At 57.2% G+C, this 25,096-nt stretch overlaps 1 protein-coding gene across 1 annotated transcript; it reads right to left on the bottom strand.

Annotated features, from left to right (window-relative positions):
- Positions 1-699: 699 nt before the first annotated feature.
- TMEM63B (transmembrane protein 63B) lies at positions 700-25,029 on the bottom strand. The gene is made up of 24 exons (XM_047859118.1): positions 24,907-25,029; positions 18,067-18,249; positions 17,698-17,777; positions 17,394-17,435; positions 16,328-16,418; positions 14,862-14,899; positions 13,789-13,931; positions 13,625-13,676; positions 13,058-13,166; positions 12,323-12,393; positions 9,355-9,435; positions 8,758-8,881; positions 7,784-7,917; positions 7,504-7,641; positions 7,226-7,379; positions 6,212-6,318; positions 5,857-5,943; positions 5,588-5,653; positions 4,130-4,292; positions 3,453-3,558; positions 2,298-2,465; positions 1,954-2,069; positions 1,718-1,798; positions 700-1,446 (listed from the first exon to the last, which is right to left on the bottom strand). Exons 2-24 carry the CDS (start codon positions 18,223-18,225, stop codon positions 1,255-1,257), a joined length of 2,502 nt encoding a protein of 833 aa, XP_047715074.1. The 5' UTR covers positions 18,226-18,249; positions 24,907-25,029; the 3' UTR covers positions 700-1,254.
- Positions 25,030-25,096: the final 67 nt, after the last annotated feature.

Genomic DNA, 25,096 nt, shown 5'->3' with positions numbered 1-25,096 from the left:
AACCCATGCCTGACCCCTGGAGTGAGCTCTCTGGGGAGTAAATGCTTTAAAACAGGTAACATAGTCACTCAGCAGGATTCCAGGCACATCACTGCTCGATATGTTATGGCAACAATGACAACAAATAATAATAGCATTATTTGCGAGACTACTGTGTCCCCATTTTCTGGCCTCTCTCAGCCTCCAGAGCCACCTGCTGAGCCCCTTTCTAGAAGCAGCCCTCTGGAGATCTTCCTCCTCCAGGAAGTCTTCAAGAAGACAGTGGGGAACCTGTGGTTTTGCATGGCCTTTCTCCCTGAATCTCCATCCCATCTGTGTGGCTCCTGGGGATTCGGGTGTGTGGGTTTGTGTCCCTGTCCCTCAGACTGAGTGGTCCTACAGCTTCCTCCGGGCAGGGGGTGAAGACAGAGCTGAGAGCTAGTAGATGCCAGAGCAGGGTGGCGGTGTGAACTCAGCAGGCTCCGCCTGCCTGAGACTCCCCTGCAGTCTCCCAGGCCCATTCTCTCCTCTCCCTGGGGAAACTGAGGTCCCGCACAGGAAGTCTCTTGCCCGGGGTCCAAACAGATCTTCCAGATACAGGAGGGTGGTTGGTCCCTAGCCCACGTGTCCGGGGCGGCAGCACAAATCAGACACGTGCCTCAGAGCTTTTCTTTTTGTTTTTATTTTAAAGGAAAAAAAAAAAAAAAAAAACAGTGCAAAAACCCATTTTCCAGTGTCAGCCATACCCACCCCCCACCCCTAGGTCACCTCCCTGGCTGGGGGCCTGACTCTTCCTCCCACTCAGCAGCCCCTCCCCTCTCATGCAACCCACAGGGGCTGGAGGCTCCATTTCCCTGGAGTGCCAGGTCCCAGGGGGCCTTGGGGGGAGGAAAGAACTGGAGGGGGGGTGGCCCCTGATATGCCTGCCCCCCCCCCAGGTCTCCAGCCATGGCACCAGGTACCCCTCTTGGCTCTCAATAACTCTTCCTGACCATACTACTAGCCTGGGGGGCACTGATCTGGGGGAACCCTGTCCGCACCCCTCTTTGCCCCGGGTCCGGCTCGGGGCTCTCCTCACTGAGGTTGGGGGGGTTCCCTCCCTCCCTCCATGGTGGGGGGAGAGTGGTGGAATCCCCAGGTTTAAATACCTTAATGAAAGCAGGGGATGGGGGGAGGAAGGGGCTTTAGATCTAATAAATTATTAGCGTTTTTAGTGTCCGTGGGGGGGGGGGTCGGGTGGGGGCAGGGCGTGGCCTCCAGGGCCCCTCCCTCCCCTTACTGGTGAATCTCATTCTCTATGAGGCTGTCCTCATAAGACGGGAAGTCTGTGTCCGTGAGGCCATCAGGTGGCATCAGCAGCTCCTCATCTTGGGACGAGGACAATGGGGGCTCATCCCCTGAGCTTCCAGGACCCCCGTCCCCTTCCCCGTCCACCTCTGAGTCCTGCAGCACCTGAGCGATGTATTTCTGAAGGGGGAGAGGAGTAGAGGGTGAGGGTGGACAGCTGCTCCTGGTGGCGAGGGGTTGACTGGGGGAATCTCAGGGTCTCCAGGAAGCGGGACAGTGATCTTCCCCCCCAGGGAGAGGTGGGCAGACCCCTCAGTGAAGCCAGATCTTTCCCTGCCTCTGGGGTCTGGAATGGGCTTCACTTTCTGAAGGACTAATGGAACCCCCAACTTTGGATTGAGCCTCAGTCAGAGGCTCCTCCCCACCTCTGGCCATGAATCGGGGCACTCACCGCAGATTTGGGGACAGCGGCAGCAGTGGGGGGCCGTCCATTGCTTCTGGAGTCCACAGTATCTGTCTCCGTGTGCTCAATCTTGAGGGGTCCAGAATGAGTCAGGGAGTGGGGAGATGTCCTTGGCTCTCAGCCACAATCATGAGCCTGCACCCTCTTGGCACCCCTGCCCTCAGCTCCCACCCATCCCCGTGAGCTTCTGCCCTTAGCCATCCCCTGCCCCCCTGGCCCCACACCTTGTAGTTGTGGGCACTGAGGTATTTGAAGTGTCCGAAGCAGACGTGGCAGAGACAGATGACGATGGTGATGACCAGGACCACGAATGTGAACATGGACGTGGGGGCTAGGAACCCTGGTGGGGGGGGGCAGAGGATGGGGCTGCTACCTTTCCTCTGGGCACCCCCCCACCTTCGCTACCTTCTGAATGCAACCCCACATTTCCATGTGCTGTGGCTTCTCCCAGGTTCCTTGCCTGTGGCACTTGGCCATCATGGACCCTCCCATGGCTTGCTCTGCCTTGACTCTGAATGGGGGTCCCCCTCCCCCAGCTCCCTGAGGCATGTGGGGGGGTGGCCCTCACCCGTGCGCATGGTGGAGAAGAAGAGCAGCCAGAAGAGGCAGAGGATGGGTGCGGCCACCACCTGATTCACGGCCCCTGAGTGGATCTTCTTGTCCAGCTTGGCCGGCAGGTAGGCGTAGTAGAGATTGTACCTGTCTACCAGGTGCTTCAGCAGCATGTACATGAGCCCTGGGGGAAGCCACACGGGCCCTGACCTCGGAACCAATGCCACCGGACCTCGGTGTGTCCGTCACAGGTTGTCCCAGTCCTACCGAGATCGCTGAAGGGCTGGCCTCCCTCCTCCTGCCCCAGCCCCAAGCCCATCGCAGGATCACAGACTGTCTGCTTCCTCAGCTTCCCTGCTTTGTTCTGCTGCCCCTCGCTAAAAACCCTACTATTAGAAGTCCATTCATTTGGGTCAATGAGCTTCCTCTTGAAACCCTTCTCGGTTTTTTTCTACCCTGTCCCTAAACAGATGGGTATAAATTAGATGGTAAGTTCTGTTTTCCTGGAGGCTGAGGGAATGGGAGCTTTCAAATGAGGACAAGGGGGTTATTTTGGAGCCTTCAATAACCAGGGAGGGTGGTTAAGGGGTTAGGATGTTACCAGGGGGAAAGGAGAGGTCACTAGTAGGGCAACAGGTGAAGAGAAACTTTGCTAAATTTCAGAAGGAAGAGGGACTTGTCCAAGGCGCACAGTTCAGCTACAGTGGGTCTCTGTGAGTGGCAAGAGTCCAACCCCACCCTGGAATCCAAAGGTCTTTCCTGAGCTTATGGGACTGTGTCCACGTGTACCCGCGGATGCTGTGTAGGAGTGACAGTGTGCGTGTGTGTGTGTGTGTGTGTGTGCACATGTGAATACCTCTGTGGGTATGTGATGTGTGTCCGAGCATGTCAGTTGAGTGAAGGCACTTGGTGTGGATGAGTATGGCCATGTTGGGTGGCTTTGCCCGGGGGCTCAGCACACCAGCTGGAGCCAACCTGAGCTGAGATGGTTTTCCCCCTCCTCCCCCCAGGCCCGGCCCCAGACTGAGGCAGGGACCGGGCGGGAGGCCCGAGGGGCCGGCCTCCCAGCCGGGGCCCTGTCCACTCAGGGCGGCCTGCCTTACTGGAGTGAAGCGGGTGAGGTCCTGGGTCCCCCCGAGCAGGGCCCAGGTCCCGGCGCGGCGGTGCCTACCGAAGGGCACGATGATGGGGCAGGTGATACTGTAGGTCATGACCACCGTGAAGACGCACATCATCCAGGCGTAGGCTGCGCCAAACTGGAACTCGTAGGCCTGATGCTGGGGGGGAGATGGGCAGGAGGGTGGCTCAGGGAAGGGAGGGACAGACTAGAAGGGCACAGGGCAGGTGGGAGGGGGCAGGGGGCCAGGAACGAAGCTGTGGGGAAAAGGAACCCAATATCCAGGGTGGGGCAGGGCAAAGCAGATGGAAAGAGGGGCTGTGGCTGAGTCAGGGTGGGTACAGTGACGGGGCATGGGTGGGGGGGGGGGGGGGCTTTGAGAAATCAGGGGCTGGCAGGTTGGTAGGCCTGGGAATGGGATGCCCAGAGACCTCGTGTGGGGTGAGGGCACAGGGATCCTAGGTCTAGGGACCCGGACCTCCCCCAACTCCCATGGGAACACTAGACTGTCAGAACTGGCAGGTGCCTTCAGGGTTCTCTATGTTGATCCAGCGTCGCACATATGGGTAAACTGAGGCTCCAGAAAGGAAAGGGAAAGCCCAAGGCCTCGGAACTGGGTCCTGCAACTTCCGGCACCCCTGTGTCCCCACACCCTAGCTGAACTGTCACGGTTTCTGGTTGGGCCCACCAGGGGGCGCTGTGCGGGCCACTGCGGCCCCAGGCGGCCATACCCGCTTCACGTTGCGCCTTTCCGCGGCAGAGCGCGCCAGGCAGAGCCGGATCATGTACATGAGCAGGCCTGGGATGCGCAGCAGGTCCATGGCGTTGCCGATAAAGGCTGAGGCAATGACGTAGTTCACGAAGAAGGCGCCGTTGTCGGGCAGGAACACGCACCTGCAGGCACCAAGTGCTCCAGCACTGCACCCTTGGGAGACCCGGCTGCGGCCTGCCCACTGCCAGCCTGAGAGCATACCACACCTTCGCCCCCCAACGCGCCTTCCTCCATGTGGACACCCCAGGTCAGCTCTCAAGCACCTGTGTCCCCGCTTCCCCCCAGAGTGTGAACCCCAGGGGCAGATGCCAGAGTATCAACAGACACCTCCAACACCCTCAGTGCGAGTGGATGCAACCTGGGAGTGTGAGCTCAACAGTGCACCTAGAACTTGTGCACTATAAAGACCCATGGAGAGTGCTCCATAGCCCTGAGGCCACCGGAGTTCAGGGTATGACTGTCCGAGGTCTCCAGACAACCCCCATGAGATCCTAAAAGACCCCCAAGGGCGTGAGCCCTAGGAATACCCAGAAATTACCCCTTAGCTCTTAAATTAAGCCATGGTTATTACCCCCAGAGCGTGAGCCTCAGCCACCTCCAGAACACAAGCTCCAGAGACCCTTCCTCAAAGATCTTCAGTGGGGGAGCCCAAGAACTTTTGTCAGTGCCTGTGACACCCCAAGTGTGAGCCCAAGATGATCACAGATGGCCTAGAGCAAGACCCCTGGAGCTTGTGTCCACATATACAGCCATGGCATGTGGCCCCTCACCCCCACCCCCACCCCCAAACAGCTTCATAGGGCTTTCCAGAAAAGGTGCTCCATAAAGAATTTCACAGTCACACCTCTGGATAAGAGCCTGAAACTTCAGAGGCGTTCCCAGAACCTGTGCCCCATAAACATCCCAAAGTATGAGCCCCAGAGTTCCCCGTAAATACTCCAGAGTTGGGAGCCCAAGAGCCTTCCATAAATACTCAGAAGTGTGGGCTCCAGAGCCCTTCAGGGATACACCCAAATCACTCCCAAAGTATGGCCAAGATCCTACTACAGACACCTTTCCAAACCTCCTGAGTGAAACTCGCCTCCCACAGTTAGTCCTAGAATACAAGCTCTAGAGACGGTCAGAGAAATGCCCCAGTGTGGGTCCTAAAGCCCCAAATACGCTTTGAAGGTGACCTCTAGAGGGGTTCCCGGAGAATGAGCCCCAACACAGACCCCAGGGATATCTCCCACGTCTACACCTGAGACACTGTGTGCAAGCTTTGGGATGAACCTGCCACACCCTGTAAGCCCCCTCCTCTTCCCTGCAGCGGGGGGTGGGAAGCTTCGAGGCACCCTCCCATGGGGAAAGGTAGTGTGTCCCAGGCATACCCACCCCCGCCCTCCGGTCTCTTTCCCTGGGGGCCCAGGTCACTCACTCAAACCGAATAGCTGCCTCAGCCAAGAATTTCTTGTCAAAGAGCCAGCGGAAGAAGAGGTCCAGGCTGGAGAGGAGGAGTGGAGAGGTGTGGTGGGAGGCTGGAATGGCCCAGAACACCAGGGGAGGAGTCTAGTCCGTGAGCCTCTGGGGATGCCCCCCCAGACCTGGGTCCCCCCGCTCTGTGAGGGAGGTAGGAGCCTGAACCGTTCCCCTCACCCACCCTGCAACACCCCCACGCCATCTCCCATCCCATCGTCTGCGACCTACCTGCTCAGTCCCAGTGAGGGCAGGAGCAGCACCATGAAGATGAGGAAGGTGTAGCATTTGTGCATGGTGGTCCTGTTCTCCCCGGAGCTGGGGCAGGGGGCATGGGGGCAGAGGTCAGGAGAACCAGCCCCCCACGCCTGCTCCCCTAGCCAGGATGGTATCACAGGAGGCCCCACTGGGACGGGGGCCGCCCAGGGTGAGGATGCCGGCCGGCATCCCTTCCCCAGCAGCTCTGGGGCCGCCTGGGGCGGGGAGGCTGAAGGGGAAAGGGCTGCCTGGGGGGCGGCGGGGTGGGGGTGGGGGGACGGGTGCACACCTAGGAGGGCCAGAGTGCAGTGAGTGTGAAGGGTCTCACCGTGTCCAGTGAGCTTCGAAGAAGGCCGAGTAGTAGACAATGGTGGGGAGCAGGGCCGAGAAGCACCACAGCAGCAGGGTGGGGAAGAACTGAGTGATGATGGGGTTCTGCAGTGGGGCACGGGGCTGCGTTTCAGGCAGGGGCAGCGGCCCCGGTCCGGCTTGCTCTGCTTATCAGCCCCCTCCCCCACTGAGCCCCAGGCCCCGCAGCTCTCAGGGCCCCATGACAGACGTCCAGAACCTGTGGGGGCCAGGGTCTTATGAATAGCATCAGTAGTTAGCACTTGCTGAGTATCTACTAAGTACCCAGCATTGATCACATGCTTTACGTGTATTGATCCTCACAATATTACCCCATTTTACAGATGAGGAAACTAAGGCAAAAAGAGATTCAGTAGGTTACCCGGCTAGTGAGGAGTGAAGGGGGGTGGAATCTGAACCCAGAAAAACCGGGTCTTATGTCTTTTGCTCTTATCAGTCAGTAATTTTTTAAACTTATCTTCCTTTGGACTTTGAGACTCCCAAGGAGGTATGCCGTGTGCGTGGCAGGAGAGGTGAGGGGAGAGCTGGTGGAAGTGACCGTCACTCTATTGCCATCTGAGCAGCCTTGCCTTTCCACACTGGGTTTCACGTAAGAGTCTTTTTGATAAAGGCACCAGAATCTGAGTTTGGAAGCCAGTGATGTAGTCTGAACCTCCATTCGTTTGTCGGAGAGACTGGGGGGTGAGAAGGGACTGGCCCTGGGCTCTCTCTCTTCCCCGGTGTCTCTCTAGATGTGTGCAAACCCAAGGGTGGTCTCTGCTAGGAAAAGGTGGCAGGGAGCCCCAGGGAAGTTCACAGAGGGCTTTACAGCCCGTGGTCGTGTGGGAGTGCTTGGTGCGGCTGGGCTAGAAAAGCAGGAGAGGAGCCAGACTGGGCAGGAGGGTGTTCTGGATTCCCCCCGAAGAGGGATTCGAGGCCCGGCATCTGTGTCTCCTGACACAGCATAGAGGGGTGGGGCGGGGCAGGGCCTCACATTGAGGTACTCCACAGGCTTGGTGACATTGAACTTGTCCATGGTGGTGATGATGATGGCCGGGGTGGTGAGGAAGAAGAGGAGGATGAAGAGGACGACATTGATGACCAGGCAGCGCAGCCACCAGATGAAGCCTCGGATGGACAGGTGCTCCCTGGGAAGGCAGGGGAGAGGGTTATCCTGGGGACCGCATGCTGATGGTTCCCGGTGACACCTCCCCTCTACCCACTGGAGCCAGCAGGCCCCACGGAACGTGCCCCTGCCACCCCAGCGCTCACCAGTAGATGTTCTGGGGGTCGGGGGCGTACGAAACGGTCCAGTTGGAGATGTGCAGGGACTCGCTGCAGGACGAGGAGCGCGGCTCCCCGCGGCAGGTGCAGCCCTGGCACTTACACACGTTGAAGTCCTTCAGGATGCTGGGGGACGGGCACCGGTTACCAGGGCGCCAGCCGCTGGGGACCCCACTGCCGACAGCTGGCCGTGAGCGTGGGGACCCGGGAGCCCCGGCTGGTCGGTGGGGGGCAAGGACTGGGCTGGGCAGGCAGGGCAGGGGCTCACATGGCGGTGATGGTCTCGTTGTGGAAGGTGACAAAGGCCATGCCAAGAGGCTTCTCGTTCACCTTCTCCTTCTCCCGCTTGTAGTCCTCTTTCAGCTTCTGCTCCAGCTTCGTGTAGTACTCGATGGCCTCCACCTGCCGGGGGGGTGGGGGTGGGGGGGCGGGTGAGGCGAAGGTTCTGGTCAGAGAGCCGGGCTGGTCCCCACCATGCTCAGCAGCACTGCCCCAGGGCTTACTACGGGCCAGGTACTGCTTTAGGCTATGTGTTAACTCGTAATCCTCATAAGCCCGAGGTAGATACAATTAGCCCCATCCTACAGATGAGGAAACTGAGGCACAGAGCAGTCAGAAAACTCGCCTAAAGCCACAGAGCTAGTAAATACACCACAGCACTGTCCTCTTGGCTGACCTCTTCTGACTTGGGCCCTGAAAACTTGGTCACTGGAAGGATGGGTACAAACCCAGTAGTGGAACTGGAGCTTCAAGGTAGGAACAGGTGGGGACCTACTGAGGGAGGGTTGCGCCCTGCTCCCCATCCTGGCACCCTACCTCCAGCCCCCGGGCCGCATGGCCTTGCCTCCTCAGGGAGTCTGTTTACCGTTGGTGTTTTTTATTTATTTTTGAGGGGCGGGGGGGACAAAGGATCTGAAGCAGGCTCTGCATTGATAGCAGTGAGCCTGATGCGGGGCTTGAACTCAAGAACCGAACCGTGAGACCATAACCTGAGCCTAAGTCAGACACTTAACTGACTGAGCCACCCAGGCGTCCCTTACCTTTGGCTGTTTATGTTTAAGACCCATTTGTGTGTGTGTGTGTGTGTGTGTGTGTGTGTGTGTGTGTATGTGTGTGTGTTCCCGGGGTCGTGGGACATGCACCTGGAATGTGCCCATCTCTACTGTGATCTGTCTTCCCAAGATCTGTCCAACCCCTCCCCGTATCCAGCAGGAGCTCTGGGGGCCTGAGGTCACCTCATACCTGCTCACAGCCTCGCACCACGCAGCAGCAGAGGTGGCCACAGGGCTTGGGGTTGATCATGGTGGGGACATTCTCCTTGCTCTGAAGGTTTGTGAAGTAGAGCTTTCCCCGCTCGGCCTTCTTCCTGTGGGATCCAGGGGTCCAGTCACCCACCACCCAGCTGGGGCCAGGAATGGCTGGGAGGGTGAGTAGGGAGCCCAGCTGAGGGGCCACCTAAGTCCACTCCCTGAGGACAGGGGCGATCTTACTCTTGGATCTGCTTAGAATGTATGGTTCAGGTATGTCCCCATTCCAGGGTCTTCCCGCCCATCCCTTGAGGGCCAGAAATTCTTCCTATAGTCTGGCCTCAAGTTTTCATACTGTAGCTGGAGAAGGGGATGTCCTTGGACGGGGTGGGGATGGTGGGCTCCTTTCTTCTTGCAACAACCCTAACCTCCAGGCTTTGCTCTTTCCAGAGCTGGATGGACAGGCAACCCAGGGGTTGAATTAAAATCAAATGCCCTGGGAAACACCTGGATGGGGAGCCAGGTTCCCCTGTGGCAGCTGAGATGCACTCTATAATAGGCAGGGGCCCCCACGTGTCATCCCCCCCATTACCTCTCTGCATCGAGGAACATGAGGCGAGCCACGTTGTAACACGGGCGGGCTTCAAGAACCGTGCAGTTGGGATAGGCCTCCCTGAAATACAGTCCACCATCATCTTCTGCAGCGACCCTGCCCACCTGCCCCCGACTTGCAGCCGCGACCGTGAAGACATACACCCCCAATTCAAGCTCCCTCTTTCTGGTCTACAAAAATGGGAGCTCCGTAAGAATGAAACTTGGAAATTCCTCCCTGTGTTTAACTGAGCAGCAGCGGGGAGCCTTGAGGCACGGGGACCTTGAGCATACCCCGATGATGACCGTGGATGTGAGTGCACCCCCGCATGGCGCTAGGGGAGGCCACGGCCGTGGTCTGACTCTTGTTCAGAGCTCTGACCTTTCAGTTGAGAGAAACGGTTTCTACTCAGGTTGTTCTCTCAACCCTGTTTCCAGAATACTTGGTTACAGTCCAACACTTAGCCTTGCCTGATCCCAACCAACTGATCCCAACCAACTGATCCCAACCAACCCACGGCCCGGTCTGCAGACCCAAGACTGACCTTTTAACCCTGACCCGAGATTGACCCTCACCTTGCCCTGAAACCGAGCAGAGAGAGACTGTATGTGACTCTCCGTGCTGGTACCTGGCAGGACTCAAGGGGTGCCTGCGGCTCCTTCTCACTTCTCATCGCACACTGCTCCCTGCTCCCCAATCTAGACTGAGCCCCATCTTTAAAAAATTTTTTTTAAATGAAGAGCCACCAAGTGTTAACAGATGCACAATATCTAGTTCCCAAAAGCACGAGAATTTGCAAACTTAAATCTGGGATGCGGTCCTTGAAATGCACTACAGACTTTTCCCCCCACAAGGTGTTACTCTAACCATTTTAGGGCTCCTCTTTGGAAGGGCCTGGAACCCTGTGGCAGGCTGAGCCCTCATTCTCACCTGACTAATCTCTAACCCCTTAATCCCTGCCATGCAGGCTCTCTGATATTACACACGGGATATTCCCTAATTCTGCTGGGTCAGTCCTCTAATTCAGACAGACCCCAGACCTGGATCACAAGCCCTACTCATCACCATGTGCTCGGGGCCTGGGCCAGCAGCTTAGACATACTAGGTACTCAATAAACATGCGCTGAATGAATAGATCCATGAGATGGCTGTTCCCTGATGCTCACCTCCTTGACCCCCCAAACTCCAATTAGGACCACAGTCTCCCCCCCACCCTGCTTAGAGGCTGACCACTAAATTTTAATCACAGTCTGCTTCCTAAACAAAATCGTAGATTGACTCCTGAAACAGCCTGAACCACGAGCTCCCCACAGACACCCATCAGGCCTGGTTCTCCTTTGTCTCCCTGGTAGGAAGCACACAGTAGGTGTACGATGAGTGTGTGCTGAATGGATGTTTGGTTAGCGGGGTTCACTTCCTCACTGTGTGCAGGGCCCTGTCAGCATGTGCCCTGCCGCTCCCCCCCCCACTGGAAACAGCAGCCCTTCCTGACTCCCTCGCTCTGTTCCTCTCCCTGCTTTGGTTTTCCCCCTGGCACCCACCCCTACTCAACACAATGTCTGTTACTAGTTCGTTTGTTTATTACCTGTCTCGCCCACCAGAATGCCAGCAGACAAGGCCAGGGGCTTTCTTTCTTTGTTTACTGCTGTAACCCTAGGTCCCCCTCCAGGGCGGGTGCCCGGCAGGTGCTCAAGAAGGATTTGTCATTAAAGGACTAACCAGTACAAGCTGACAACTGATCCCAACAGGACAGTGATATTAAGATGCCACCTAATTCTGAGCACACACTGTCCTTAATCCTGACTCGGACTGCCCCCTAATGCCGATCACAGCTGGGAATCCAGACAGGATCCCAAGTCGCTCTCGTACTGACCGAGGATGATCTAATTTTGACCGCTGTTCTCGAACTTCTGTGTGGGCAGGGCCTGTTTCTAATTTATTTATGCTTGGAGTACAGAAAGTGATAATAAATGCATGTTGAATGAATGATTATCCGTCCGCTGATGCTGATCACAAACCGCTCATTTGCCTGCAACAAAGGGGTCTGCAATCTAACCTTGGCCAGATGCTGACTCCCAATCCTGTTCTGATCCAGAACAACAACTGGCTTCTGATCCAGGCCAACTGGCTGTGGATGCAGACCTCACTAAGTCCCGATCCTGAGCAGAGACTGAGCCCTGATCCAAACTGCCAATGTCCCTTATCAGGACCCCACTGGCCAACTCCTAATTCTGGCCACAGACTGGCCTCAGACCAATCTCTGATCAGACCCTGGACCAGCTCCTGACGCTGACCTCCACCATGTGAACCTCCTGAGAGCTCAATGATCTTTCATTCGTTTCTATGGTCCCGAGGCTTAATATCATGAGAAAGTCTGCTGAGCACACAGATGAATGTATGACAGGATCCTTAATCCCGGATGTGGACCATTCCGGCTGCCTGGAGCTCTTGGAGGTATATATTCCCCTTCCCCTCTGAGACATAACTCCAGAGCTGAAAAGAGCCTGAGAACACATGCAGCTCAGGTCCCCCCGGGCTCCCTGAGGATCCACTGAAAGCCAAGAGCTCCTCCCTGCCAGTCTGCACACAAACCCCAGAATGTCACGTACGGTTTTGAAGCCACACACCTTGAAGGGCTCTTGGATCCCAGGCCAACAACCCATGACCCAGTTCAAGCTGAGAGGGGAGGTGGAGTGGGGGGGGGGGGGTGGTGAGAGAAAGGAGGGAGGGGATGTGACATACACTTCCTTCTCTCACTTTGCAAGTATTTCTTATATTTCCCCTGCTGTTGGGGGCTATCACCCAGCCCTGCTGCTAGAATGCCCTGGGGTCACGTAATCCTTCAGTGGTCTGGTCTCCACCCCGCTGCAGCCCAGACCTCAGCCAGAGGGTGTGAGAAGTCTGAGGGGCTGAAAGACGGAAGAAGGGCCCACAGGACCTGGGGTTGGGGGTAGGAGTGGCCACTCACTCAAAATGCTTCTTGATCTTTTCTGACTCTGCGTATTTGGAGATTCCATTGATGAAGAGAGTCCGCTTCACCTGGGGTGAGAGGGGAGTGCATGTACCTTCCAGAGGAGGCTCGAGAATGCCAGGAGGGCGTGGGGAATGGTGAGCAGAGAGGAGCAGCTGGGTGGGAGGAGGCCTTAGGGATAAACCAGGTTCCAGGGAAAGCAGGGGAGTGCATCTAATTGAAATCAGGCAGGAGCTTAATGGAAGAGCCATTTGGTCTCTCACTCCTGAGGGGTCGTCCAGGGCGAGGGAGGGGGTACTACTCTCTGACCCTCAGGCCACAAGGCCCGGGCACCCCGTGGCTGCTGTGGGGTGGGCATTCAGTACTGGGCTGGTAGATGGATGCGGAGAGGGAGGGAGCATCCCAAGCATGGCATCACCACTGCTGTTTCCCCAGGGCCAGGCACAGCACGGGTGATTTCCACGCCTCCTATCACCTAACCCCGCCCCTCCCCCCCCCCCCCCCCCCCCCCCCATCTTAGGAAGGTTCTGCTGTGGTCTCATTTTACAGATCAGGAAGCGAGGCTTGGGGAGGTAACTTAACTTGCAGCATAGGGGCTCTTGAGTTGCTGAGCCCGGAATGAAACCCAGGTGGCCTCACCCCGGCACTGACACCCCTGAGGGCTGAGGGGAGAGAGGCCCAGAGGGAAGGGAAGGGGCTGGGGGCGGGGCAGGCCGGCTGGGCTCTACTCACTAGGTCGTCCTCCTTGTAGCGCATCTTAGAGGTGTGTCTACGCATGCTGTAGACGGTGAGCAGCAGGTACAGGAAGGCGAAGGAGGTGTGCAGCCATAGCAGGTTGTTCCTGGGTGGGGCAGAGGGGTACATGGAGCCACTGGGGCCAGGAACCCACTCAGGCGGCCCCCAGCCTCCCGGTGTGAATTCAGCCCTGGTTCGAGGCCCTTCTACTGCCGGTGGTCTTCTGGCACTGGCCCCCTCACAGGGCAGGCCCCATACTTCACACCGTCCGGGTCCCAAGATTATTCCACTGCAGTTGAAATGTCCCCAAGAGGTCATCTCTCCCTGCCCTGTGCACTGGTTACACTGTCCCCTAACTACCCCCTGCCATCTTTCCCTGGCCTGAGGTCACACAGCAGCTTCTTTATCTGGTCATCTCTGGGGACTCCCAGCAGACATCCACCTACTCTGTCTCCAATCCGAGTCCCCAGGGCCCCACATCCACCTCTCCCCACGGTGCTCCCCCTCGCACCCCTCCTCATTACAGCTGGACTCTGACCTCACTGACTGGCTTCCCAATCTTACCCTGATTTCAGGTTGGCAATGGTGGTTCTCCCGAAGCTGTAGGCATTGTTCTCTGGGGGTGGGAGGGGGCAGGAAGAGGGAGAGGATGATGCTGGGGTCAGGACGCGTGCCCTCCTGCCCCCTCTCCTCCCTTCCCCACCCCACCCATCCCAGCCTTCACTGACCCAGCAGGTCCCCTGAGAAGTTGACAGGCAGCACGATGCCCACAGAGAGGACGCCCACGACGACCAGCAGCCCGATGATGTGCCGCTGGAAGGACAGGTAGTGCACAGCATCGCCCCCACATTTGTCCCGGATCTCATCATCCCTGCAGGCCCAGGGCAGCAGAGGAATCAGGTGAGGGCCGGGTGGCAGAGGGGCCACAGCTTGCCTGCCCTGCCCGCCCCCAAGTCCACCCTGGCCCCTGCCAGTCTGGCAGCAGTATGGGGGTGGGCTTGGGTCTTTGGGCCCCCGATTATTGGGAGGGGGGATGAGAAAGGGAGAGGGAAGGGGAGGGAGGAAAGGAAGGATGCAGGGAGGGAAAGGAGAAGAGGAGAGAGAGGAGGGAAACAGAGGGGAAAGGGGAAGATTGCAGAGAGGCAGAAAGGGTAAGAAAGGGCCGGGAGTAGAGGCGGTGAGGAAAGGGAGGGTGGGTTGATGGAAGAGGTTGGAGCAGGAGGGAGGACGGAGGCTGGGGACAGAGCAGCGCCTTATGGGTGCTGGAGAAACACATTATGTGGTGCACCTGGGGAGGGGCCCTGGGGGCCGGGGCGTGGGCAGTGGCGGTGCTGACCTGTCTGGGCCTCCTGCCTCTCTCAGCGCTCACTGCCTGCCTGCCGCACTCTGGCTCGATCTCCTGACTTCTGCCTGCTGGACACTGGCTCCTGCCTGTTGCTGGCTGGCTGCTCCCAGCCTGCCTGCTGCCCCCCGCCCCGCTGGCTACACGGAGGCTCTGAGATGGAGGGGCTCTGGCCTCTGCCCTCACAGGGTGGCAGGGGTGTGGAGAGCTGAGGGCAGAGCGGGCCCACCAGGCAGGGGGGCATGCAGGAGACCGTGGGGTAGAGTGAGGCCAGCTCAGGGGACAGCAGAGGCCAGGACCCAGGGCTTGGCCTCCTGGAGGAGGGAGGAGGGTGCTGGGCTGGCTAGGAGCACTAAGGCCCTCAAAGCTGCTGGCTTCTGGATTTTGTAGGGAGGTAACAGGTTCTGAAGTTTTTCTTTGTTTCTCTCTTTCCTTAGAGCCTGAAGACTGTTCACTTACTTTATCCTGAAGATGGCTGTCAGCCAGGAACAGAAACCCTGGAGTGGGGGGGACAGAGGGCTATCAGCTGGAGCCCCCCACCACCCCACCATCCCCAGCCTCCCTTCCCCCTCAAATCCCACCTGCCCCATTCTCATAATCACCTCCAGGCTGGGCTCACCTTGGAACAACTTCCACAACCCCCCAAAGAAAGCAGCTCATCCCAGAGAGGGAAAGGGAAGGTGCCAGCCCTCAAAGGAGAAAGGGACTAAGGCCAAACTGAGTTATCTGTGGATGCTCATGTCCAGAGCTACATATCCCCGCCAAGAGTCAACGGGGCAGCGCAACCAAAGGAAGGCCTGCAGCTGTGTGGGTCAGCATAGGGAGGAGTGGGATTCAGGGTTCTAGGAGAGGCAGTGGGGACTCCAGACCCAGACAAGAAGAGTTTGCCACATGGCTCTGCCTACAGCAGAGGAGCAGGCCAGGCCTCCCGAGTTCCTGCCACCTTTCTCCCAATACAGCCCAGAGGGACCAACCCCCGGGTCCCTGTGAGCTTCAATCTCCCACCCTCAAGCCCCCAGGCCTACCTGCAGCAGAGACCCCACTGAGAGCAGGGTCGGGATACAGGGGGGAGGGCTGGGCAGAGAGAACCCTCCCTCACCTTCCTACCAGTGGAAGGTCCAGGCTTAACACAGGATCGGGGACAGAGGTGCTTCCAGTTAAGATGCAGGACTGTGCTGCCTGCTGCCAACATCACCTGAGTCTGGGGACCATGTGGACACCTCTGGCGGGCAAGGGTGATAGCTTTGCTTTGCCACTTACCGGTGTGAGTCCAGCTCAGGAAGCTGACAGGCTTCTTCTACTATGGCTGCTACAGGAGCTGTTGCCCCCAGGCCACCCAGCCCAAGCCGGACTGCCCAGGGCCAGCCTAGGGCCTAAAGATTAGAGTTCTGACTAGGACCCACACCCTGGCAGAACGACAGGGGCCAGGCAGGTAATGTTGGAGTACTGGGTCTGGCGTGCATGAGGGTCCGGGGACTGCTGTGAATCGCCTTATCCTTAAGGACCTCTGCCACTCAGCCCCAACCCACAACTGGCCCCATCTAGACGAGGGCCACCAGCCTGCAATCTCTGAGCAACGCAATGAATTCCTGCTTTTGCTCCATGGGGCAGAAAGGCCTGTTATTACTTCTAAAACCCTAAGGAAGAAGGGGTCCTTGGGATTAACAGGTGGAGACGGGCGCGGGGCTCTACGTGGTGCAAAGTGTGGGATTCACAATGTTAGGTCTGTGCTGATTTGGAGGCTGGCGTGGAGTACAGAGCGAGTCTGGGTGGCCATCCTGTGGCTCTTAGACGAGCACTGCCTTTGCTGAGGAGAAGGCCACATTCCAGGTCCTTGACTCTGTATCACTGGAGGCTAGAGGCTGCTAAGCCCCCTGCCCCGGAGAAGGAGTGGGTGGCTAACAAGTCTGGGGGAGGGCACTCACATTGTCTCTTTGGTCAAAGTCGACGGAGCTGGAGACAGACGTGAGACGCTCATACCGGTCATGACTGTCCCCGTGCATAGCTGAGGCCACACTGGGGGTGAGGAGGTGAGAGATCAGAGAGCTTGGTGAGTCTGAGCTCCTGGGGAGCGGGACTGAAGTGGGGGGCTCCCCCTCCAGAGCTCCAGGGGCTAGACAAAGCACAGAAAGCGCAGAGGCTGAAGCGGGGACGAACGCCTGCCTTCTCCCTGCCTCCCTTAATTGCACCTCCTTCCTTCAGGGCACCTGGAGGGCACACCAGTGCAGGGCAGTGAGTGAAGGGAGAGGGTGTCTTCATCTTACTCCCTGGAGGCTGGAGCGAGAGTGTGAGGAGGCCCTGCATTTCTGGGGCTGACCAGCAGGGGACGGGATAGGGGGGTGACAGAGCCAGTATTATGCACAGGGCAATGGGGAGCTGAAGGAAAGGAGGGACTAGGAGAGCCCCAGAAGGGCTGGAGGGATCAGGGGCTGGGGGATGCCTCCCAGGTGGGACCCTACCCTCCCTCTTCCCTGACCCCAGCAGCTGCTGCAACTCCAACGCCAGTCCTATAGACAGAGACAATGACGTGACACAAAAGCCCAGACTCGGGGCTCCGTGGGAGGCCCCCCTCCCAGGCCTCCAGAAGGGGTGAGCAGGGAACCCTGAAATATGAAGAACTAGTTGTTAGGGGATGGCAAGCCACTGGGGACACCCAGTCTTGTCTCTGGGACCAACAGGTGAGCATCCTCTAAGTTTCCGGGAGGACAGCCCCTCCAGCCTGGCCACCGGCCACCATGGAGAGAGCCAGACATATGGGGAGGGGCTTTTCCCAGGCAGATAGCCAGAGGGAGAGATGGGGGAGCGAGGCAGAGACAAGTTGGGAGTCCCCTGCTCTGCAAAGCGCACCGCCTGCGTTAGTCCGAAACATGAGCCTGCAGAGGAGAAAACTGCAAAGAGAAACCAGTAACGAGGCAGGAAGAGAAAAGAAGCATGAGAGAAGAAAAGAGAAAGCTGGTTTAGTGGGGATGAGGGGGCAGGTGCCCCACATACTATTCCTGTTCCACTCGCTCCCTCTCCTGCCGCCGCCGAAGCCTGGGGACAGAGAACAGACAGGGTTAACAGGGGAGGCGGGGGAGGGTCCTGGGGGACTGACAAAGGACACAGATCCAACTGTAGGCCTTCACGTCCCCCATGGCTGTTCTGGGACTGGTCCCTCTTCATCCCCCTGACAAAGGGGGATGAGAGAGGGCTGGCTCTTTCCTATCCCCGAGGAGTGATGGGTGTGTGTTGAGTGAGTGACAGTGAGTGTGCATGTGTATGTGTGCAGGAGTGAGGGAGAGTCCCCAAGCCTTACCTGTCTGCATCTGTCACCAAGGCCAGCCGCCCATAGTCCCAAGCCACCTTCCGGAGAATGGAGAACAAAAACAGCAGTGCCTGTGGGCAGAGGGAATGGTTGGCAGGTAGAGAGACCGTCCACCCACGGGACTAGCCTGGAGGGCAGGGGCAGAGGGGCTGGGATCTGGCCTTAGAAAGGGCTGACCCTGGCTTGGGTGAATGGTCAGAGGCTAGGCTTGGGCTGCGTGATACGGATCCCTCCCATAGTTAAGCCTGGGGAGTCAGGGTCAGGTGGAAGAGTGGTTAGAGCTGCAGGTGTTAGCTAGCTAGGTACAGGGTGTGGATGCCAGGCATGGGGGGCGGGGGGGGGGCATGTGTGGGCACTCACAAGGAAGCACATGAAGTCAAGAGCCAGCACGGTGGGGACACCCCCAAAGGGCAGGCCCTGCAGGACGGTGCTGCGGATTCGGGCACTGTAGCAGTAGTCCTTGGGGTTGCTGTTGTTGAGGGCCGTGGTGCCCAGGGTGGCCAGAAGGAAGGGCAGCATGGCTGCTACTGCCGCATGGTCCTCCTGAGCAGAGAGCACCATGGTCAGCTGGGCTCATCCCCTGTCCCCCTCATGGCTCCCAGCATGAGCACGGGGAGAGGGAGTGAGGGCAGATCACCGGCTGCCTGGGTGGGGGGAAGCACTGGCTTCCAGAGATAAGGGCCTGGGGAGGGGAGGGTTGAGTCACATGGATTTACCTTCATTGGCTCTGAGGCCGAGACCCCACCCAGGGTCTGGGGAACTTGGCCCAGATCTGCACTGGGGAGACTGGTTTTTCTAAGTTGGGAGTTGTGAGTCTCTGCTGCCTACCTCCCACCACCTCCATACACACACACACACACACACACACACACACACACACACACACTTTCCAAACACACACACACACACACACACACACACACACACACACACTCACTTTCATGCTTGCTTTCTCTTTCTCCCTCTCTCTCCCTCTCTCTCTGTCTCAGGCAGAGACATGAGGGAAGATGGGGAGAGGTCTTAGGTCTGAGGGTTCAAGGCTAAAAGGTGGGGTCAGGAGGCCAGGGGAAGATGAGTCAGGAACCAGCTACCTCACCCTGATCTTCTCTTTCTACCTCTATTAGAAAAATGGCATGATTTCATCTGCTTAGAGATTTCGGCACTGTTAATCACTTTCTCGATATAACTGGCTTCAAAACAAAGGAAAAAAAGGGGGGTGCCTGGGTGGCTCAGTCGGTTGAGCGTCCAGCTTTGGCTCAGGTCATGATCTTACAGTCTGAGTTCGAGCCCGTGTCGGGCTCTGTGCCGACAGCTGGGAGCCTGGAGCCTGCTTTGGATTCTGTGTCTCCCTCTCTCTCTGCCCCTCCCCTGCTCATGCTCTCTCTCTGTCCCCAAAATAAATAAAAACATTAAAAAAAACAACAACAAAGAAAAAAAAGACGTTCAGCTTCAGAGCTGGCTCTCTGTCCTCAGAGTAGGGACCCGAGGATGGGGTCAGAGTGGGAAGTCAGTTAAAAAGTTAGGACTTCTGGGTTTGTGTTATCTGCCTGGTCCCAGTCACTCCTGCTTACCCTCATTCCTTTTTCCCTGCCTTGGAAGCAGCTCCTCCCCTCCAGCTTCCTCAACCTCTCCAACGATCTCAGCACAGGGGTCACCTGAGTGGTGTGAGAACTACAACTCCCAGAGTGCCCTGTTCCTGCCTCCGGAGTAGGGCAGGCTGGGAATGCTGTGCCCTCCAGCGAGCTTTTCCATTGGCAAAGGAAGAGAGAGTGGGCAGGGGCCTCTTAGCCTGCCCAAGTCCCCGGCAGCCAGGGTACTGCCCTCCAGCCCGGTTCCCCGCCACTGCCCACTGCCGGGCTGCCCGGCCCTCTTTGGGCTGGGTGGGTGGGGCAGGGAGGAGGAGGGAAGGGGCAGCCAGCCCGGATACCTGGGTTCTGGGAGTGTCTGGGGACGGAACCTAGCAGGGCTCTGGGGAGGCTCCTACGGTGGAGAAGTGTGGCCGAGGCACGCTGCTCCACCCCGTCCTACTGGGGGCCCCTGGGGGCCCCTTCTGCTGACAACACTGAAACTCTGCCTGGGGTGGGGGTGGAGGTCCCCAGGGAAGAGAGGAAACCAGACAAAGAGAGAGAACAACAAACCGAGAATCAGTGACTGTAACTCTGGCAGCAAGCATCCCCTAGCCCCTTGGGGGGACTCAGAGGGTTTCTCCTGCCCACCGATCCCTGGTTTTCCCCTTCCTGACACTTCAATTGCAGGGGAAGAGGCACCAGCTCTCAAGTGGAGGGGGAAGCTGTGGTTGTTTATATGTTATACTTGGTCCCAGGGAGTCTCGGAAAAGCCTGTATTAAGAAGGCTAAAGTGGTAACTGCCCAGTGTTTATGCCTCCCTCTTCCCTTCCAGCCCAAATTGCCTTAAAAAAAACCCAAAACCCCATGAATTTAGTAATTACAACAGGCGTCACTTATCTAGTACCCACTGTTTCAAGAATAATACATACACAATTTCATTTAATCCTCGACAATCCTGAGTTGGATCTTATTGCCATTTTAAGATGAGGGCACAGGGGCTCAGAGAGGTTAAATAACTTTCCCTAAGTCACACTGCTCATAAAATGATGGAGTTCATACCTAGGTCAACTTCCTTCTAAAGCTAGAACACTGTTCAGGGCACCATGCTTTTCTGATGTGCCTTAGAACAGGACTCCGCACAACACAGAAGTTTCATAAATGCTCATTCTCCAGCTAGAGAATACCAGAGCATTGTGGGAATGTGTATGTTTAGGTGTGCAGACATGTGTTGATGTGTCTGTGTGTGTGTTGGGGGGTAGGTAGGAGAATCCGAGGCAGGCTCCAGGCCCTGGTGTGTAAGTTGGGGGGTGTGTGGGTGTGCCTAGAAGCTTGGATATGTAAACGTGAGGTGTGTAGAACCCTGCAGTACCAGGGTTAAAGTGGAGGTTAAAGGTAGGTATAGGTATCTTGGATCTTGGGTCTGTGATGGTTGGCGGCCCTCTGAATTAGTGGCCCCCGCCCCCCGCTCCAGTATACTCCAGCAATCAAGACAGCCCATTCCTAGTTTTTGCCTGTCTCTCTCCCCAACTCCAAGGCTCCATCAGACCAGAATGCAATGGGTACAAACCCCTGGAGTATCACGCACCCCCCCCCCCCGCCCCAGTCCTGTCCACAATGAAAGAAGGTGGAACGTTCTGCGAGCTTCTGCAGTAAGGGGGCCCCATAGGGTGGGTGAAAGTCCAGGTAGATGCTTAGTAACTGAAATTATGGTGTCTATCTGCTGCTTCCCTCTTTACAGTCACAAAGCACTCCCCCTCTCCCCCAACAACTGCATTGATCTTACCCCTGACCCCCAAGGAAGGCAAGGTACTTGCTGGATCAGATCACTATCCCCTCTTTACAGGGGAGGAAGCAGGGGCCCAGGGAGAGAGAAGGAGAAGGACTCACATGAGGTCACAGGGCAGGTAAAGGGTGGAGCCAGGGCCAGTGGCTCTTCAGGCTCACTGGTGTCCTTGGTGCTCCTAATTGTGGGAGGCCGGGTTGCGGGGGGGCTGAACTTCACCTAGGGCAGCTGCTCAAAGCTTTTAGGGAGAGCAGCTGGGAGGGTGGAAGAAACTGAGGCAGAATATTTGGGGGGAGGACTAAGTGAGGGGGCAGTTCATCCCCTGGGCCAGGTGTATCCTGGAATTTCTCTAGTCTGACACTGAGACTTTAGCTGGCAGTATGTAGAAAGTGGAGGAGGATTTTATTTATTTATTTAAATTAAAAAAATATATTTATTTATTTTTGAGAGAGAGACAGAGTGTGAGCAGGGGAGAAGCAGAGAGAGAGGGAGACACAGATCCGAGGCAGGCTCCAGGCCCTGAGCTGGCTGCACAGAGCCCAAGGCGGGGCTCGAACTCATGAACCGTGAGATCTTGACCTGAGCCGAAGTCGGACGCTCAACCGACTGAGCCACCCAGGCGCCCTAAAAATGGCGGAGGATTTTAGTTCTAGCTATAAAGGTTGTTATGTTACCATTAAAAAGCGTGTGCATGGTGAGGGTGAGGGAGTTAGAAGGTAAAAGCTTTTTCTTCCAGAGTTACTTGGGAAGATTTCATTTAGGGCTTGGGATCAGGAAGGCTGTGTATTCTGAAGGGAGAGGATGATGATGTAGGCCAGCTCTGCTACTATGTAACCTGGGCCTCAGTCTTCCAAACTGTAGCAAAGAGGTATTAATATCCTTGCTCCACCCCTCCAAGCTTCACAGGGATGGGCAAAAAAAGTATCTGCAGGGGCGCCTGGGTGGCTCAGTCGGTTGTGCATCCGACTTCGGCTCAGGTCATGATCTCACGGTCCGTGAGTTTGAGCCCTGCGTCAGGCTCTGTACTGACAGCTCAGAGCCTGGAGCCTGTTTCAGATTCTGTGTCTCCCTCTCTCTCTGACCCTCCCCTATTCAGGCTGTCTCTCCCTGTCTCAAAAATAAATAAATGTTAAAAAAAAAAATTTTTTTTAAAAAGTATCTGCAAAAGAGGATAAATAGTAGCAGGTAAAGGGATGTCAGAAGGCTCAGTCCCTTATGCTTCCGACTTCAGTTCAGGTCATGATCTCACCGTTCCGGAGTTGGAGCCGGAGTCGGGCTCTGTGCTGACAGCTCAGAGCCTGGAGCCTGCTTCGGATTCTGTTTCCCCCTCTCTCTGCCCCTCCCCCACTCGTGCTCTGTCTCTCTCTCTCTCAAAAATAAATAAACATTAAAAAATTTTTTAAAAAAGTAGTAGGAAGAATGCATTTATCAAATATTGATTTCCCTCTTCTTCTGTGCCAGGCACTGTTCTAAGTGCTTTACACATGTTAGCTCATTTACTAGCCATCACAACCCTGAGAAGACACTGAGGTACAGGGAGGGTGCAGAACTTGCCCCATGTCACACAGTCAGTCTGTCACAGATCCAGATATGGACCCAGGCAGTCTGGCTTAAGTGTGTGGTCTTGACTGCCGCATGCTGCTGCCCTGGCCGGAGGAGAAGCTTCCATCAGGGACCTGGTGGGGGTGGGGGCTGCCAGCTCCAGCTCTGGAAAAATGCCACACCCTATTTCTACCTGTTTGCCCTCCTTCTTGCCTGTGGCTGCCAGACCCTCCCACTCAGACCGTGGGACTGTGATTTCAGGCTCTATCTAGGATGAGACAGATCTGGCTACTGACCTGGGCAAATTACTTCACCACCCTGGGCCTCAGTTCCCTCATCAGTAAATGGGAATCATAATTCAGTTGTGTGGTTGTTTTGAGAACTAAACAAGATGACTTATGTAAAGCTCTTAATACAGTTCAAGGCACATGACGGATTCTAAAAATATTAGGTACTGTTATTAATAAAGTGTTGGCATAAAAGGGGTTGGTTTAGTGAAGGAAAACTGGTAAAAATCAAAATAAAGGAAAACAGACTTTAACGTGACAGAGCCCCTCAGTCAGGATGGGCTTCTTGTTTAGACTAAAGGGTTTATATGGCCTTCAGGACTCTGCCGCTGAGTGGCAGGGAGTGTTCCCAGACTCTTCAAACATATCCAATCCATCTGTAGCAGACCAGAAAGGTGGGAGCCCAGGAGGGTGATGTTATGCCAAGATGGGTCAGAAGTTTAGAGAAGAGAACCCATTATTGATCAACAACGAGGCAGGGTGCCAGGCTCTTTCCCTGTGTTATCTAGTTGATCCTCATGATAAATCTCGTAAGGAGGTGGTAGTAAATGCACTTTTTAATTAAAACCAAGGTTCAGACAGGTTAAGTAACTTGTCAAGGTCACACAGCTAAAGAATGGCAGATCTGGAATTTGAACTGAGCTCTCCAAGACTCTGTTATAATCGGAGGGAACTTGTAGGATGCCCAAAAGGGGGTTAGCTTCCCTAACTACCTTTAGCTACTCACCACCTGCCTTCTGCCTTGCCACATCCCCACCCACCACCCAACCAGAGGCCAAGACTGAGTTGGATGAGCCAACAGCAGGCCCCAGCTTGTGCCACCTGGAGCAAGCCAGGGCCTGGACCCTCTGGTGCCCTGGAGGACAGTCACGCTGCCAGCACAACCAGGGCTGGAAGCCTGGTAGACACTCCCACTCCTCTCCTCTCACGGCCTGGGAAGCAAGACTGGGGGTTCCTACTCAAGAGGGGTTGAGCACAGCCTCATTTTTCCTGGGCAGACCCAGGGAAAGGGTAGAGAGTGGTATTGGGTACAGAAGCCCAGACCCTCCTGCCCCGCAGGGAAGTGGAGTGCTGAGCGGCCAGAGCTCCCCCCAGGGGACCCAGGCAGGTGGCAGCACAGAGCCCCAAGGGCAGCTGGCCCCTCTGACCTCTCCTCTCCACTTCCCAAGCGACCTTCTCTTCTGAGGAGCAAGGCGCCAAATCTTTGGGACTGTCCTCGCTAGACGGTCAAGAAGGCCAGGAGGGACAAAGCGCGCCCCCTCCCCCCAACAGGGCCTTTGCCCCACTCCTTGTTCCGCCTCTGAAGCCTTTCCCCACCGCACCCTCCAACGCAGGCCCGGGCGGCTCATGAATGAACTGCACTGTGCGGGGCGCAAGGAGAGGACACGCTCCCGGGGCCAGTCGCCTCTTCAGCCCGAGACCAGTCCCCAGACGGGCTGGGGGCAGCGGCCGGCCTCCAGCCAGCACCCGCGAACCCTGCCTGCCCTTGTCCGAGCCCGAACCCCTGCCCCGGGCAGGCTTGGGGGGGTGGGTGGTTCTCGGCCCCGGGAACAGGAGAAAAGATAAATGAGACCGAGGACATTGGACTTGGCGACCCTGGAATCCAAAACTCGGGGGCGGGGGCGGCAGGTTCCCCACAGCGGCGGCGAGCTGATGGGGGCGCAGCTGGAACCCTGGAGGGGCATGCGGGGGGACGCGCACCTGGACCCGGCAGGTGGGAGAAGAGTGGCGCTTGGGGGCCGGGGGCGGGGGTCCCACCCCTCGGGATCTCCCTAGGGGTGGGGACAGACGGCGGTGCACATCTGGACCCGCGGCAGGGGTCAGAGGACTCGCATTTGGCTCAGGATGGTACGAGGTTGGGGGCAGCGCGCGGCACCACTGGGTCCCGCGGGCCCGGGCACCTCTGGGTCCCGCAGGAGGTTGAAGGGAGGGGACACGTAGCTGAGTCTGGGGTTTTCTTTGGGTGGTGGTAGGAGCCTCAAAGAAAAGAGAAGGGGTTGGGGAAGGGTCGCGTACTTACCCCCAGGCGCAGACTCGGCTCCGGCTTGGAGCCCCGGGTTGGGGCGGGGCGGGGCTGGGGGAGGGGGAGGGGGAGTCGCTGGGCGGCTCGAGCTCCGGGCTCCTGCGGCGGCCGCGGCAGTGTCTGGGGGAGGGGGAGCGGGAGGAGGGAGGGGGATGAGGAGGGGGCGGGGCCGCACAGGTCCCACCCC

Source organism: Prionailurus viverrinus, chromosome B2, assembly GCF_022837055.1.
Source record: "Prionailurus viverrinus isolate Anna chromosome B2, UM_Priviv_1.0, whole genome shotgun sequence".
Classification (NCBI taxonomy): Eukaryota; Metazoa; Chordata; class Mammalia; order Carnivora; family Felidae; genus Prionailurus; species Prionailurus viverrinus.
The sequence above is the reverse complement of the archived record's forward strand: the minus strand, read 5'-3'. Positions and strand labels throughout refer to the sequence as shown.